We start from the raw sequence: 16401 nt of genomic DNA, 5'->3' as shown, positions 1-16401 counted from the left end.
TGATCTTTGATGCAACTCCCCCATTGAATAGGGCATCACTAAGGTTAAATTTATAATAACTGAAATTGACCATAATATTGGGTTAGAGTAGTAACAAAAACGCATTAGTTTGTACCGACAAAACGTAATTAGACAATTAATCACATGTACAATTATCCAAAAGGTACAATGTATCAAATGTTTTTAAACAGTAAAAAAAAAAATTATTCTCATTTACTAAAGCTTTGTAAAATAAGTTGTAGGACACTGTACCGCCCGAAAAACTGCTTAAGTTCTTAATACCCACCTGGTCGTTGGGAACATGTTTAGAGTTATGGGAGGTTTTAGGATCCCCTAACTCTGACCTGTTGTATGTGAAGAGGTTAAAATGTTGAAACTTTCTTTTTTATCATACTTATGGTTAGATTATAAAAAAAAATGAGAAAATAAAACAATAAATGTTTTATGGCATCTGCAGCTCCAGTTCAATTTGAATGTTAGACCAGCATCACTATTAACCTACTAATTAACTTAGTAATATTCATAACTGGAGTGTTTATGTTGTAACAAACTTACAACAAAAAACTTGTAATAACCTTTTTCTAATCGAACTGACATTTATACACATTCACATGTTCACAGATTTATTCTGTTACATTTAAGAAATTCTGTCTCACGCTTACGGCCAATTGAGAATCACCAGCTAAACTAACATGCATGCGTTTGAATAGGAAGCCATGTGTCCAGATATGTCAGGCACTGCGCCTTCCCTGACATATTATTTAAGTACTTCTATGTTATGCGGCTTTGTTTTTATTGTATTTGGTTGTAAATATTGTGTTTTGCATTCTGTAGAATCCTTTTTCAAACCCAAAAATACAATCAAAATTGTAACTATTTGCACAAGTGTACATCTAAACATAAATGATGATCTAGAATGCTACAACTAAAATGACATATCTATTAAGCTACAAATAAAGGAAATAAATGCTAATTATAAGTTATATTACATTAAAGAAACCAGTTACCCCGTGTTTATATCAAATCAATATTTCGGATATTTTAAAAATTTAGCATTATATCTATTATATCTAAATCTAGCATTATATGTGATATATGGCCTCTGATATTTCTGATTGAATTTTTGATCAAACAAGAATATTCAGAACAGAAATATTCTGTCTTTACTCTCCCAATTTAAAATATCCTGGAAAAGCCCTTCCTTATATCACATTTATAAAGTCAATCCCAGCCCATAACCCTCTTTTAATGCAGTGTGTAGCAGTTCATAAGCCTCCTGCTCTTTGCTTGTTAAAATGTAATCATCTATTGACATCAAAATCAAATCTGTGTGCATTAACGCATTTTGTTTCATAGATTTGAATGGGGCTGCTTGCTGCCTTTATATGGGAAACTGTCTTTTAGTAACATCAGGACAATATTGACATCATCTATTTGTGTGTCAGTTGATAGTCGATGTTAATAGATGATGAGTTAAACATTGATTCTGTGATAGGATTTAGGACTGGGCAATGTAATTTGCTTTCTCATTAATGTAAACATTATACATGTTTGTTCAAACCTGACTGTGAGAAAATATTGATCGGCCAAAGACTGAGTTACCTCAGTTAAAGGGCGATGCTCTGTGACTGTTGCTGTTTCTCTCACTGTGTGCAGAGGCAAACAAAGGTCAGCACCAATACAGTACGTTCCTCCCAAAATACCTATGACTGGTAACAAGATGACTTCCGGGAGACAACGTTTGAGTGATATTTCAGGAAGTCCTGTCGCCTTTTACATAAATAGCTCTGCTGCTTTGTCCTTCATGACTTCCTCCACCCTGACAGGCTGATTGATAGGAATGTGCCTAATCCATTATTTTAGCCCATTGATTGAGCCCAAAGATCAGTGTTGTGGCAGAGGTAACAGGACCCTCCTATGAGATAGCTCCTTCATGCACGCGCAAGCAGAGGTGTCAGCTGCCAGCCTACTAATCACCCTATGCTGTGAGTAATGGCTATGAAAGCAATCACAGAAGAAATGCATCATCTCTGCAGACGCCTGATCTATCAACCTGACTCACTCTCATTTGACTGAAACGCATGCCAACATGAAATATGAAGCTTTGTTAAAGGCAGAGGAGGAGTGGTGGCTCTAGAGCTGCAGAATGTGATAATTAAACACACCCATAAAGACCAATTGTATTTCATATATTGACATATACATGTTGCGCATTTTCCAAACATCTCCCTGGGTAAACATTTCATGCTTAGCTCTGGTGCATAATTACAATGATTCACTAGTTATATACCAACAGTCATTTTCCACTTCACTCATCTTTCAATTTGTTTCCCCACACGATATCAGCAGAGTAATAGTGGCAGAAGAAAGAAATGGCTCGCTTGCACACCATCAAATAGCTATTTGTCAGAGAGTTTGATGTGTTTCATGCAAACAAAAGCAAACAAGCAAGGCGTTCTCAGCTTCCCAGATTTGTTGATGGCTTGCATTATGAAGGGGTAGCAGGAGAGACTCGCTGGTTGTCTTCCCCATCTGCCATATTTGAAGCTGGTTTTGTTGTCATTTTGACTGTGCAGACGTAATTTCACACAGTGGGGATCGTCCCCTCCCCCAACCATTATGGAGAATGCAAAAATTGGCAAAGGGGCTGCTACATTTACTACAGCACGGGGAAGACCGGACGGAGACATCAAGGAAGAGAAAATCCACACAGGCAGATTTTCTTTCAATGAGTGCTAATGTGCCATGACCAAGAATGTCAAACCTGGCCTTTCACACCATAATAGAGTCTCATGATTTATGTTTTGGGCATCTAACAAATGCAATATTTATCATTTTGCAACAAATTACTGCTGCATCTCTGGAAATGAATTCTATAGATTTTCCTCGCGGCTTATTCTGGTTTTCTCTGAGTGAGGGTTATTACTTAATTAGATGGGAGGAAGGCTCTGTCAGACATTTCCCCTGCCTCCAACTGAGACTTTTGTTACCCCAGCTGCTTGTGTAGAATACCGATCGCCTGGCAGATACTTTAACCAATTACCTGACAAATTTGAAATTTGAAATAATATATGAATGCCATTCCTCAAATCCCTGCTCTTGCTTTACTCTCTACCCATGTTTTGCTGCAGGATGAGTCCCCTGTTTTCAGGATTAGATGGAATTTAAATCTTTCAAGTTTTACTGCTCATTAGAATTAGAAAAAAAACTCTTTTGAACTGAAATCAATTATAATGAAAACTAAGTGTTGTACAAAGGAAAGCATTTCATGACATGATTTTAAGATTAAGAGATGATTATTTTTTAAACAAAGTGTGCTCCAGTACAATCTTTTCTTTCATTCTAGGTAAACATGCTCAGTTATCCCCCCCAAAAAGGTTTCTTTGCTGAATTTTATTACATGATACACTTGGGTAATAAAATAATAACTAAAGTGCGTAGTGCCTAAAAATGCAATACGTCTATTAGGAAGTTGCCGTCATGGTCAAGTAAATCTTTACTCTCATCAGAGCATGAACAGGTCTTCCAGCTGTGTCTCCTGTGTGTCATCTGACAAACTGTAGCTGACGCGTCACGTGGTTTAGTTTGAGAGCTTTCTTTTTGGCACTCTGCCACACCACAGATGCTGGTGAAGGACAAGGTTCAGCTGCTGTTGTCTGCACAGTCCCTTCACTCTGAATGATACAGCTTGAAGCTCTTTCAGAGTTATTGTTTCTTGGCGTCCTTCCTTAGAAGTCCCCTTCTCGCTTGCTTACTCAAATTTACAACTGTGCCAAGCTCTCTCCATTTCTTAATGACTGATTAAAATGGCATCAGGGCTTCTCGGTGACTTTTAAATGATTTAGGTGGCTTTTATTGAATGCATGTATACTTGGAAATGTATTTTCTTTTAAGATTTCAAACAAGACAAGTGTTTTTTCTCGAGTTGATCAAAGTCAAACCAGACTGCTGGTTCTATAGCCATGTTGTCATCTAGAGGAGGCTGCACTTCAACTGCTTAATACCCATACCCATATATTCTATAACCTGGCACTTCCCATAACATAAATCTAATAAGAATGTAAAAGGAAGGGTCCTTTTGATTCAAGTCTGCTTTTCCAATGCATTTCATTATGGCATCTTGAACTTGACTTAGCGGAGTTTGCTGAACAGGGCTGAAATTCAGTGGAATTTGTGGAAAGAATAGCAGAACCAAGTAGTCGAAAAACTGGATTTTTCTTGGTCTGAAAAATGAAGCTTATGCTGAAATCTGTGTTCTTTGTAATTTGCCTACTACTACTATTGTAGTAGTAGGAAAACTACTCTTTTGCTCCGTTACCTCAGTAAGCTTTGTTCAATTACTAGTTTTGAGTCACATTTAAAAAAACATATTATCTTCATTTTGTAATTTATGGACCAAAATAAGGTTTTGGTGTTTTGAGAGCTCAGTTGCAGCAAAAAAGCCCTATGCAAGTACCAGTCCATTTAAACTGCGCTTGAAACTACCACCGTGGCTGTTTTGAATACTTTAATGTGTGTTATGTATCTTTATTAATCCAGCCATGGAAAATAGGGTTGGTATGGCCCATGACTACTTAATAAGGGGCTCTTAAATGACGGGGTGCTAAAAGACCAACGCACACTTACCTGTTTGATGCCTTTTAATATATTTGTGAGTCCCCACTAAGTAAGCATCTTTATCTTCTATATAAAAATATGGTGTATATAATATGATGTGATTCCATTACAGCATATTCTCTGTGTCTAACCTAATGATTACTCTGCGTAAAAGATCAGGGCACCACCCCTGACTGCCTGAAGCAGAATTTCCACAGAAAGTTAGAAAATAGATTTTTTTCAGTATTTCAATAGAAACATCAAATTGAAAATTAGTTCAGAAATTCCCAAAGTTATTGGGATACTCTTATTAATCGATGATGGCTCTTCCAACTTCTCTACTTTGACTTGTAGGTGGCACAAATTAGTTAATCAGAGAATTATTACATGCTCAAATGTATCCTCATATTTGTCTGGACCAAAGTTGCAGCCTATACAACCAGCAGAAAGGATCATTATGCCATCACTACACTAGTGTGGATAAAAAGGGGGTGGGGTGGCTGTAGCTCAGGAGGTAGAGCAGGTGATCTACTGATTGGAACGTTAGTGGTTCAAGCCCTGGCTCCACCAGTTTGCATGGCAAGTATCCTTGGGCAATATACAAACCCCAAGTTGCTCTCTGATGCATCCATTGAAGTATGAATTTGGAAGCTATAAAAAAAAAAATTAGAAGAAAAGTGATTGGTTGAATGTTGTATAGAGCAGCGGTCCCCAACCCCCGGGCCTCGGACCGGTACCGGTCCGTGAGTCGTTTGGTACCGGGCCGCGAGAGTTGAGGCTCAGGTGTGAAATGTATGGTTTTTATCGGTTTTCAGCGTTATTTTGTTATCGTTTTTATCGTTAACTCGGTTTTCCTGGGTCTTTTCACGTGTGTTATGAATAAATCTTCTTTTTTTCGGTACCGGTACTAGTTTTATTTTGTTGTATTTATCCGCGACACCTTAAAGGCTGGTCCGTGAAAATATTGTCGGGCATAAACCGGTCCGTGGCGCAAAAAAGGTTGGGGACCGCTGGTATAGAGCGCTTTGAGTACTTTGGGGAGAGTAGAAAAGCACTACATAAGAATCATTCAAAAACTGTTCCAAAAAGCCACATCTAGTATAGATGGGAATGCGTACTTTCTATAGGCGGTGCAGACTAAGTGTGAACTGAAAACAAAAATCTGCAAAAGAGAAAAGGTTTTACTTCCCAGTGAGAAACATGAAATACTAAGAATCGTAAATACTGTCCCATAAAAACCTTTTGTGTAGCTTTTCCTTGCTCGCCACCAAATTAATCACAATGGCTGTGATCAGTACAACTGATGTGACCAGTGGCATCTTTCTTAAATGTTAATAAAGCCATGCTGAACGGTGCACTATTCTCAGCTGGAACTCTGTAGCCTGTGGCTGCTCACTAAATCTCAATGACTTCATTAAGTCATTACCATGAGTCACGGCATGCAGTGCCAACAGCAATTAAAACACAACAGAAAAGAACAGAGTCCTTGGGCCACTGTTTTGCTCTTGAGACTGCTACGCTTTACTAGATTTGGGAGAATGATTGACATACCAATAGGTGCCTAGGTGGATTAAAGAGCCTTAATCAATATTCAAATTTGTCTCACTCACACCCTTTGCCTGGAGCCAATTGTGCAAACCATGTCAAGTGCTGTCTGCTTTTGTGCTTCAGGCTGATTTTGAAGCAGGACACACTTTCTGTCACATCCAGGAATGTGATGAGCCTCTGAAATTTTAATGGCGCAAATGGTGAAAAATGATTGATAAATGGTCAGAAATGATCAAAAGCCAAGCTGTGAAGGTCTCCACTCATACAGAGAAGGCTCATTAATACGCATCCAAATCTTTTTTTTGATATTTCATTCCTCATTCAACCAGGAGGCCAAAGGAGATGGAAAAAGCACAACTTTCAATGAATGTGTCAAAGCTTTAATTCTAGTCTCTCCTCTTTTCTTCTGCAGAAACACATTTCTATTCATGAAGTAAACCCGTCATAGCCATGATACCGCATCCTTATGTTTCTTTTGTAAAACTCCAGCAAAATGGTAATTGAATTGCAACAGTAGGCTTCCGTCCCTTATGCAGTCTTAAAGAAGCCTTTATCTTAGCAAATGACTGACAGTTGATTATGAAAAACCCAGCTTTTTCTTTTTTTCCTCTTGTGTAAAGACGATCCACCCACACCTTCTGCTTTTGTGTGCACCATTGTTATGGCTCCATTGTTAATGAGTTTAGAATTAACTGTCTGTATTGACTGGAGACCGGAGACCCTGCTGAGGCTGATTGTGTTGTTGAATGGGGAACTGGAGAAGTAATGTATGGACAGGGTGCACAGTGTGTGCAGGTGTCTGCTCGCTGTCTAGAAATTCAAGTGCTGCTAGAAGTGGGAAGGGTTTTTCACGGTGGTCGCACTTCAGTACACGTGACTGCTGTGGAGCCTGACATCAGGTGTCATCTTCTGGCAATTCATCTTTACTTTAGCAGATTGAATTTTATTCTAATTGTATTTTATTTTGATGTAAAGAAAGCATCAGCTGCTAAAGCTGGAGCACCAGTTAAAAGAGGGCATTAGATACTACCTAAACTAATCCATTTCACTCAGTTCTACTTGTATACTCAGAGACTTTTGGCATTAGCCATTGTAAACGTAGATATATTTGTATACCAGTTCTTACTGCTTTTTTCCAGCAATGGAAGAACAGTGTTTTCACTCATAAGACAGCTTTTATCAAATCATATATAAATAGGTATGTATTCATTATGACTTGAAACAAGCCCATAATTTCTATGCAGAAGGAAATCGTATTGCAACCAGAAGAGTTCTGTCAAGCTGATCATTAAAAAGAAGGTATTTCCACACTGAGTTCACTTCTCAAACCCAGAATTGGTTTTAACACGTCTGTATTGTTTGACAGCTATTTTGAAAACATTATGTTCTTGAGTCACGCACTAATTATGATTAAACATAAACTCAAATGTATTTTAGGATAAAGCAATGAAGTAATGACATTAATGAGCAGTAGAATCATGATGTGGAAGCAAGCCCAGAAGCTAAAAAACTTCTTTATTCATCCATTTTTAGTGGATGTGGTTTTTCATGATTTTAAGGTTAAGATTAGACATTGTTGTATTGTAGGGTCTTTACCTTACAATATGAATGCCTTGAGGTGATTGTTGTTGTGATGTGGCCTGATAAAAACGGAATTGAATTTAAATTGTGTATTTAGATAGGAGTGGACTGGAGGTGTGCATGCAAGTAGGCCATTTAGTTTAAGCCAGCCAAGACTACGGCAACGTTAATGAGTTTTGGTCCAAGTTGGAGGATATCTGAAGACAGATTGCTGCTTATATGCTTAGTTTCTATGCTGATTGTCAGTTCATTAAATACCTTCAATGCCATTCTTTAAAAAATATCTATCCATCAATGTTAAACACAGAAAATGTCTCATGTGAATCAAGTAGGTGAAGAATTTATAGAAAGACAATGATGGGTTGCATTACTGGGAAATACAGTACTATTTAAACCATCCGTCACAGGTCAAGCAATTTTAGTTATATAGCAGTGCTAAAAAGTATACTGTAGTAATCTGGCTGGATGCCTCCTGTGTTTCTGCTACTACTCTTGCCCTCTGTCCTACAGCATAGTTCTCCAAAATGAGCTTGTGGACAGGAGATGAGATATGATTCTTGGAATTAAAACAGCATTTTCTACTTTGATCATCCAGCACTGTGTGAAGCACTGAAATAAGACTCTCCTCTTCTTTATCGAATCTCTACTCTCACTCTCCCTCTCTTAATCTTTCCCTTGCTTGCTCACCCCACTCTTTCTGAGCTTGAGGGATAGCTGTATGAGATGAAGAGTTAATGAAGATTTTTTTTCTTCCCCTGCATGAAGACGGGTAAACTCTTGACAACTTTGTACTCTGCTTTTGTTAATCATGTCACGATCAGCTTTCATGCTTTACAATCCCAACCCCTGAACCAGTTAAGCATGAATATTTAACATTGTTATTTTCAAGTCTCTATGAATACGGCTTAAATAACTGCATGAGCTGCTGCTATACAAATGAATTGAGACTGTAGTTGGCCGAATGGCTTCAGCCTTCTCCGTGTAACAATCTCAGTAATCTCCCTGTTTATTTCTTTTCATTACACACCATCTTATTTTATACCACTTACACGCCCTCGTCCTTACACAAACACTCATATGTGGCCATGTCTTCATAAACTGCTACTGAGATGCAACATTGTCAAATAGCCATTTAAGATGCTATCATCTGATATGGAGGCTGACGTGGGATGATGCTGGAAGTGTAGTTATGTAAGCAGCTTTCTCAGGGACTGATAGCAATCCAGCAGGGGAGCGGCAGTGTGTGTGTGTGGATGTATATCGGGTGTGGGTCTGGGGGTGTGAAACAAATCACACATTCAGTACGCTACATAATATTACACCCAGTGTTTTGCCACAGGTACAGAGATTCACTCCTTCAGGGAATTTGATTTGTTAACATGCTAATGTGCTGAGATTAGCGAAGCAACAAACTGAGCGCGCCATCACTCAGTGAGGTGCTGATTGAAAGAAATCAACAACAGGGGAAGTGGGGAAGAAACAAAATGCACATTTTTGAAATTAAACCATTTTATTTACAGACCAAAGATAGACACACTTGATTTTTAACCAAAATAAATACTAAGCTGTATGTGGACCATGCTGCATTGCAGAGTTTGCAGTCACATGACCGCTAATCATGTGACCATACACGAATTTCTATTTACAGGGGATCATATGCCCCAAATTCTAACTGTATTCTTCTGCTGTATTGAGTAATTCATTTTAAAGACAAGTCCTATGACTGAACTATGGAAATATGTAGCTTGCTTTAAATGATCTTGACGTGATTGGAGGCTCCTTCCATCTCAGTAAACCAGTGAGGCATCCCAACAGCTGCTCTGCATGTTACGCTGAAGGTTTCGAGTTAGCTCATTACAATGATCCATTTGTTGTGATGAATTAATAATCGTTTTGTTTGACTGTGTGTTCAGCTCCCAGGCTGCATCTCCACTATCAGCAAACATGGCTAATGTGATTTTAGGCCAACATATGCTACGTTTTGCGTCAATATGAAATACAAGAGTACGCGAGGAATTTGTAGTCATAAAAAAACATTTAGTTTTATTGCAACATGCATCACAGTATGGCAGCAGCCCCTGAAGTCAGTATTCCCATCATGTTGCTCGTTTATGCTCATTACTATCAGTGATGTTTACAGCATTGATTGCTGGATGAAAACAGATTTGAAAATTATGAACTTCTCAGTAAATATCAGGGGGCCAAGTTTTGCCCATTTCATTGGCTCATACTTTTTCTCTCACCTTGGGTCTGGGTTTATTATGAACACATGCCACGTTTGGGGCTGACATTTGAGCAGGCTGACTCCACATCATTGATTTCAGGTAGTCCTGCTGATATGTCAGGGCCTACAGGGGCATAGGTGGCTGGAAATGCAGCAGCGGCCCTGTAGAACAACCTTGGGCTGAAAATTTGAGCAAACATTGTTCACTTCTGATGGTGGGCGTGCTGGCAAGGAGATTTTCCTAGGAAAGGAGGTCTCCTCTGTGCACCCACTTCTCTCTACAGCTTCCACAGCCAGCATCACTGCTGCTGAATAAATGTATGTATGTGTAGCCATCTTATTCCATGTAAGGAGCACATCTAATGTCGTATACTGTTGAGCTTTTATATTTGTAACCCAGCTTTTGATTTATCTAATTTCTTAACTGACAGTTTGAAACCTTTAATTTATCTGGTCTCTCGGTATTTTAAGAAAATGCAAAATAACTGACTGCTTTACATGGCAACACTGTGAAATGAGACAGTTGTTTGCTTGTGCAACGCTGAAGGGAAATGCTGAATCTTCTTGAAGCAGTCTTCAACAATATGAGTTTCTGTTGACTAAAACACCTCACGCATCATAAAATACACTGCATAATGCTGACTCAGGAGAACAGTAACTAATGCTCAGGTATCAAGGTTTCTTGTCACAATTTGCTTCTAAAAAATGTGCATCAACCCTCAGGCTGGCATGAGAAACCACAAATAGGGCTGGTCTTTTGCAGCTCTTACAGCAGGGTCACAAAAAGATGAATTGCCTGCATTACCTCCAATAAAGAAAAGAAAATATATTCTGTGGCTACTAAAGCTGAAGGTTTATGGAAGCTACAAATTTCACTAGGCTTTAAACTGAGCATAGATTTCACTGCAGGTCCTCAACGCTCCCATGCTGCAGGAATACATCCACATCCTCCTCATTATCCCCCTCACCAAGCATAGGGCATCAATCAGGTGCATTGAGCGTGTTCTCTGGGGGAAACACTCTGTAACCATCAATACGTCAGCCTTGCATCACATGTCTTATAGATTTATCAAGTCATTTATTATTTATTGATGGGAATAAAACTCAAGGTCATCTTGTAAGAATCTTCACCCATACTGCTTGAGAGGGTACAGCAAGGGTTTGATTTCAGTCGTCTTTACTGCTCCTGTAAGGTCATAACCTCGTGAGGTCAAAGTGACCATAGCTAATCTGATGAAGAGGTTATCATGAACTACTCATCAGTAACACTCTACAGCAGCTCAGCTACTGATATGATAATGAGCACATTCAAATATATATGTCAAAAGATTCAAATGAAAAAGATACATGACTCAGCTTTTGTTTCAATACAACCCATCTTAATATTTGTTAGTGTATTGCCCTACCTCTCCACCAAACATTTATGACAGATGTTTGCTCTAATTAGTTCGTTTTTTCCTCGTATTTTTTGCAAGATATGAGCTCATTATTTTTTCAGCTGCAGGCAATTGCAAGCTGCTGTATGTTGTTTCTATTTCAGCTTAATAAGTCAAAAAAGTTAAAGCACTTTGTTTAGATATAGAATCAGCTCAAAATCAATAAAATGATACAATCAATATATGAATTTACTACTACTATGATAGTAACAAATAATTAATTAACTATTAAAATGACACACTAAATCGCTGTCTGTCCGTCTGTTTATTCGTAGCTGAGCAAACACACAGTGGTTTGGGTCCACCGCCTGCAACTGCATGCAGTTCTTCACTTTGAAAATTGAAATAAAAAAAGGAAAGCTTTGGCATACATTATGCTTTTATTTTCTTTCACTCCCACCATTAAATTGAATATAACATATTTAATGGTGTAGCCAGATCGCATTTTGGCAGCTGCTGGTAACCATGAGCTTTGTTGCTCTCACTATATTGTTACAGGAGCATGTTTTTGGAGCAATAGTGTGTCCACAGTTAAAATACCTATTACTAGCTTAGTTCTGAACCATATTTTAAGTAGTTTTACTATATAAAGCGTCAGATAAAATGATCTGATTTCTCTGCTATGGGTGGTTCTTTACAATATAAAAGGGAGACAGGAAAGACCCAGTAGACTATACACTACAGTGAGCACACTAGTGTGTCCATGTGTCTTCACTCTGTTGGGTATGTGTACTTTAGCATTTCATTACTGAGGTGTAGTGTTTGCAGATTTCTCTCACAGGGGATTTCACATAAACCACTTAATGTATATGTATAACTACACTTAAATCTACAATTCATGCTCATCAGTATATCCACAGTAAAATAACACCCCCACCTTTTGTCATGAATGTATTATAGAGTCGTTGGCTTTAAGGTCAGAACTGGCATGCATACCATGTAGACACAGAGCTGGAGAAAATATCCTTGTAGCTGCATGTTGTTGTGTGGGAGGCAGCCACGATGAGAAGCTGATGTTAAATCGATGATGATGGATCAAAGTGCTGCATGGCTGGAGCCCTGCGGTGTTAGGGTGTGCGGAACAACAGTGACTTTTACATCTCTTCCTTTCTACTCATTAGCCTCTTTGTCTCCCCTTTTACCCCAATTCTCTCTTCATCTTGAAATCCTCTCTGTCTCTCCCCTACATTAAGAGGAATGCAATGTGTGTCTGAATTTTTGAGTGGAGAGAGAGGTGACTTGATGCTTTGTGTCATGGTGTCAGGTAGAATCAGACACTAGCAGATGGGAAGAAAAATATTAACCTTTAATAAACAATATCGGTGCACAAAAAATGTCCTCACTTTTGGTAACATTTTGCCTGTAACCACTATAAAAGACATGTTTGTCATGAATGAAGCTACTACGCTTCAGTAAGGCTGAATTTTGGCATGTAGAATAACAGCAAAATGGTTGTTTTCACCTCTGAACAAGACTATTGTAAATTTAACCACATGCAAAAACAATAACTGCCAGTTATTCAGTGTGATCATGTTCTATAACCATCCAAGTGGCAGAATCTAATCACTTGGTTCTGTTTTCTAGGAGAAAAACATTGGCCGGTCCGCTCCCAGAGTCACCATGGTAGGGATGGCTATTCTTTGTTAAAGGTTAAAGCTGCCTCTAGCCACTTATTTTATGATTTATACATTTGCTTTATGAACCTGTTAAAGATTTATACAGATAATATAAGATAATATCAACTTCCTGCGTGTTTGGAGGCAGCTTATACCTGGAGTGTTAATTGTAGTGAAGTGCCTTCCCGTTGATCTCTATTTGTATACTCAGTATATAACCTTTCTCTTGACATTTAGCTTTTCTGTCTATGTGACAAGTGCACATGTGTAGTCTGGTTCATTTGTGTGCTATTTTTAGGGGTGTAACGGTACACAAAAATAATTAGTATGGTTAAAAGTCTATGCAATGTTAAAACAAGTTGAAGTTGTGCATAATAAAGACAAACAAGCTATGTCACCCTTCTGCAAAGAATATTTTTCCAAGCCTGAAGCAGCAGAAAAAACAGATTTATGAGGGCCAACCTGGTTTTGTCCAAAGCTATAATATGAAACAACCAAATAACTGGCACTTTTGAATCAGCTGTGATCACTGGTGGTTTTTCCTAGAAGTATGCCTCCAGTCATGTCTGTAAGGTTGCCTCCAAGACATTTTGGTTGTCATGCAGCCGCTAACTGGTCTCTAAAAACCTAAAATAGTTAATTGCACATTAGAATTGTCAAGTCATGGTTAAAAGAAAAATATACCTCTTTTTTTTTTCAATTCCAAGGTTTTACATATCAGGACATCACAAAAAATGAGAGATGAACAAAAAAATATATCAAGTCATTATTTAAGAAATATAAAAGCAAAATGTAGAAGGGAAAAACTAAGTGCGCCCAATGATTCAGTAGCTTGTAGAATCATTTTTATTAGGAATAACTTAAATTAATCATTTCCTTTATGGCTTTGTCAGTCTCTTCATTGAGATTTGTTTATACACAGCTCTCATGTCAAGGTCATGCCACAGCATTTCAAATAGGCTGAGATCTGGACTGACTGGGCCATTGCAGTGCCTTGATTATTATTTTTTTTGCCATATTTTTTAATAGATTTGCTGGTATGCTTGGGATCATTGTCCTGTTTCATTACCTTATGTTACCTGTGAGACATTTAACTCTAGAATAATTTGGTACACAATACTGAGTCTGTATCCCAAGGTCCGCCACCGTGTTAGATAGTTGGTATGAGGTATTTGTGCTCAATTGTTTGGTTTGGTTTTCAAAAATTGTGGCACTGTGCATTAGGGCCAAGTGTCTCATTCATCTATCCAAAGGACATTGTTCCAGAATTCAGGTCAGATACAATTTCTCAAACCTAAGTCATGCAATGATGTTTCTTTTAAAGAGAAGTGGCTAATTACTGGCAACCTTTCCAAAACATGTCATACTTGTTCAGTTTTTTTCTAATTGTATTGTCCTGAACTTTAACGTGCTTACTGAAGTTTATAGATCCAGGATGTAAGTTTTTGTAATTCCTCTGCAAACTGGTCAATTTTATTTTGGGATGCATTTTCCCTGGATATCTATTTCATCATCACTCCATTACATAACTTTGGATTCATGGACAGATTGTTTGGAAACAAGCTAATAAACCTAATCAGATTAATGAGTAGGACCAGATAATGTTTTAGGTTGTCCTGATATGTAAAACCTAAGAACTGAAAAGGGGAGGTGTGGGGTTTTTTTTACCCTAGCTCCACTTGTTTCCAGAAACCTTACTTCATCCAAGCTTTAGTTCCACGTATTTGGTAGACTCAGTGAATGTGGTGCACTAGTCTGTGTCCAGTTTTTGTCATTTTGAATGATAGCCAGGTGGTGCCTCTTCCACCAGGGGCTAATACATACATTAGTATGTTGTTGGACAAAAGTGGTGATCTGTTAAAGCTCTGCAGATGGGACCATCTAACTTTAGATAACAAGTTTCCTTTGCACTAAAATATAGACTTAATTAGTCTTACACTAATTTAAAGGCAAACTGAACCCAATGCCCTGTAACAGGCTATATATATGTACCGTAACGCCCCTATCTAGTTCTGTTTAGATCACTGGTGTGGTAATGTGGGCTTGCCTATAAGAAAACACTGTAAAGAGGAGATTTGCACTAAAAAAAGTTTCAGCCTACTTATTTAAAAATATTTTTTTTAAAAAGCTAACCAAACTAGGACAGACTTTTTGTAAACAAGAATATTCTGTACCTCCTGATGTTTGTTGAAGCTGGCCCACATTATATGACTTTTTTTTTTAAATTGTGCTGTGCATTAAAACCCAACTGGTCTTGTTTCATGCCTGTGTTCTAATTCCTGCCCTTTGGACTGTATGTTTTGAAATGTTTCACTTTCTATGTGTTGTCCTCTTTACTGAATTGAATGTCCTAACCTCTATGGTGTACGTGCTCTTCGATTCTGTCCGTCTCAGTGGAGAGGAGGGCTGGTCTATGAAGGCATGGATAAAGGCAGTTTTGATGATGTTACTTTTTTAATTTTAAGAAGACATCAGATAAATCTGTCCTTATTCTTGCTTACGATATACGGACCCTCCTCTTCCTCCTCTACCTCTTCTTCGCCCTCCGCCTCCTCCCAAAGGAAGTCTGCTTTTCAACAGCCTGCAAAAGGAGTCGGTTGGTATGTCGATCAACTGTGAAGCAGAAGAAACTGATTTTTTTCTGCTGAGGTATTATTCCTACAGTGCGCCAAGCGATGAAAACGGCATATTGTTACACTGTTTGATTTTCAAGAAAGATTATCTTTAAACCCAGGGAGCCACTGTGGCTTTGTGGCGAGAGAACCGAGTGTAACCATGCAAGCTTTGTAGGAACATCATGACACACCACTTCAATAAAACGGATGCCTTATTGCCTTTTAACACTTGGGGTCACAGTCCACAGTGGGTTCACTGTCTATCACATTTCAAAATGAACTGGGTATGAAGTCCATCTCAACCTCTTGCCCTTCCCCTTCCCTGCTGAGACTATCATGGCACATTTGTCAAGCAGTAGAGGCAGTGAATTGTCAAGTAACTGCTTGGCCTTTGGTGTCTTGGGGGTGATTGTGAGTTATGAGATAAAGAGCGATACTTACTGGCGCTGTGGATAGACACAGACTGTGTTGTATTTGGATTTTACTGCACTTGGAAGAACATAGTAGCAACCCTCTTTGTTAATGTATTTATCTATGAATGCATAATGAAATCTGAGTATTTCTGTGCAGCTATTAGCTTCCAACAATTCAAAACACATCTTAATTAGTTTTCACTCATTAACGGACATGAGGTAGAGATCAGTCAGCAACCTTGGCCATGTAGCAATACACTGTGTCTGTAATACTTAAAGTATACAGACATGAAACCACTCCAGTTACTGTAATTTTTAAAATTTGCATTAATGTATGTAATCGAACTCGCTGCTGTGAAAAATCAATAAAAT

The 16401-nt window shown here is 38.3% G+C and overlaps 1 protein-coding gene across 6 annotated transcripts in view; it reads left to right on the top strand.

Moving 5' to 3' along the window:
* LOC134632864 (protein shisa-6) overlaps nucleotides 1-16401 on the top strand; it is a 75314-nt gene that overhangs the window by 36626 nt on the left and 22287 nt on the right. For 3 of the 6 annotated variants that reach the window (XM_063481709.1, XM_063481711.1, XM_063481708.1), the window contains exon 5: nucleotides 12970-13008. The exons of the other annotated variants lie outside the window; for them this stretch is intronic. In XM_063481709.1, the coding sequence (XP_063337779.1) occupies nucleotides 12970-13008 (39 nt within the window). The remainder of the gene's footprint in view (nucleotides 1-12969; nucleotides 13009-16401) is intronic. 6 annotated transcript variants of the gene reach the window in all.

This window comes from Pelmatolapia mariae, linkage group LG8 (genome assembly GCF_036321145.2).
Source record: "Pelmatolapia mariae isolate MD_Pm_ZW linkage group LG8, Pm_UMD_F_2, whole genome shotgun sequence".
Classification (NCBI taxonomy): Eukaryota; Metazoa; Chordata; class Actinopteri; order Cichliformes; family Cichlidae; genus Pelmatolapia; species Pelmatolapia mariae.
Note: the sequence above shows the minus strand (reverse complement) of the source record. Positions and strands in the feature narration are given on the sequence as shown.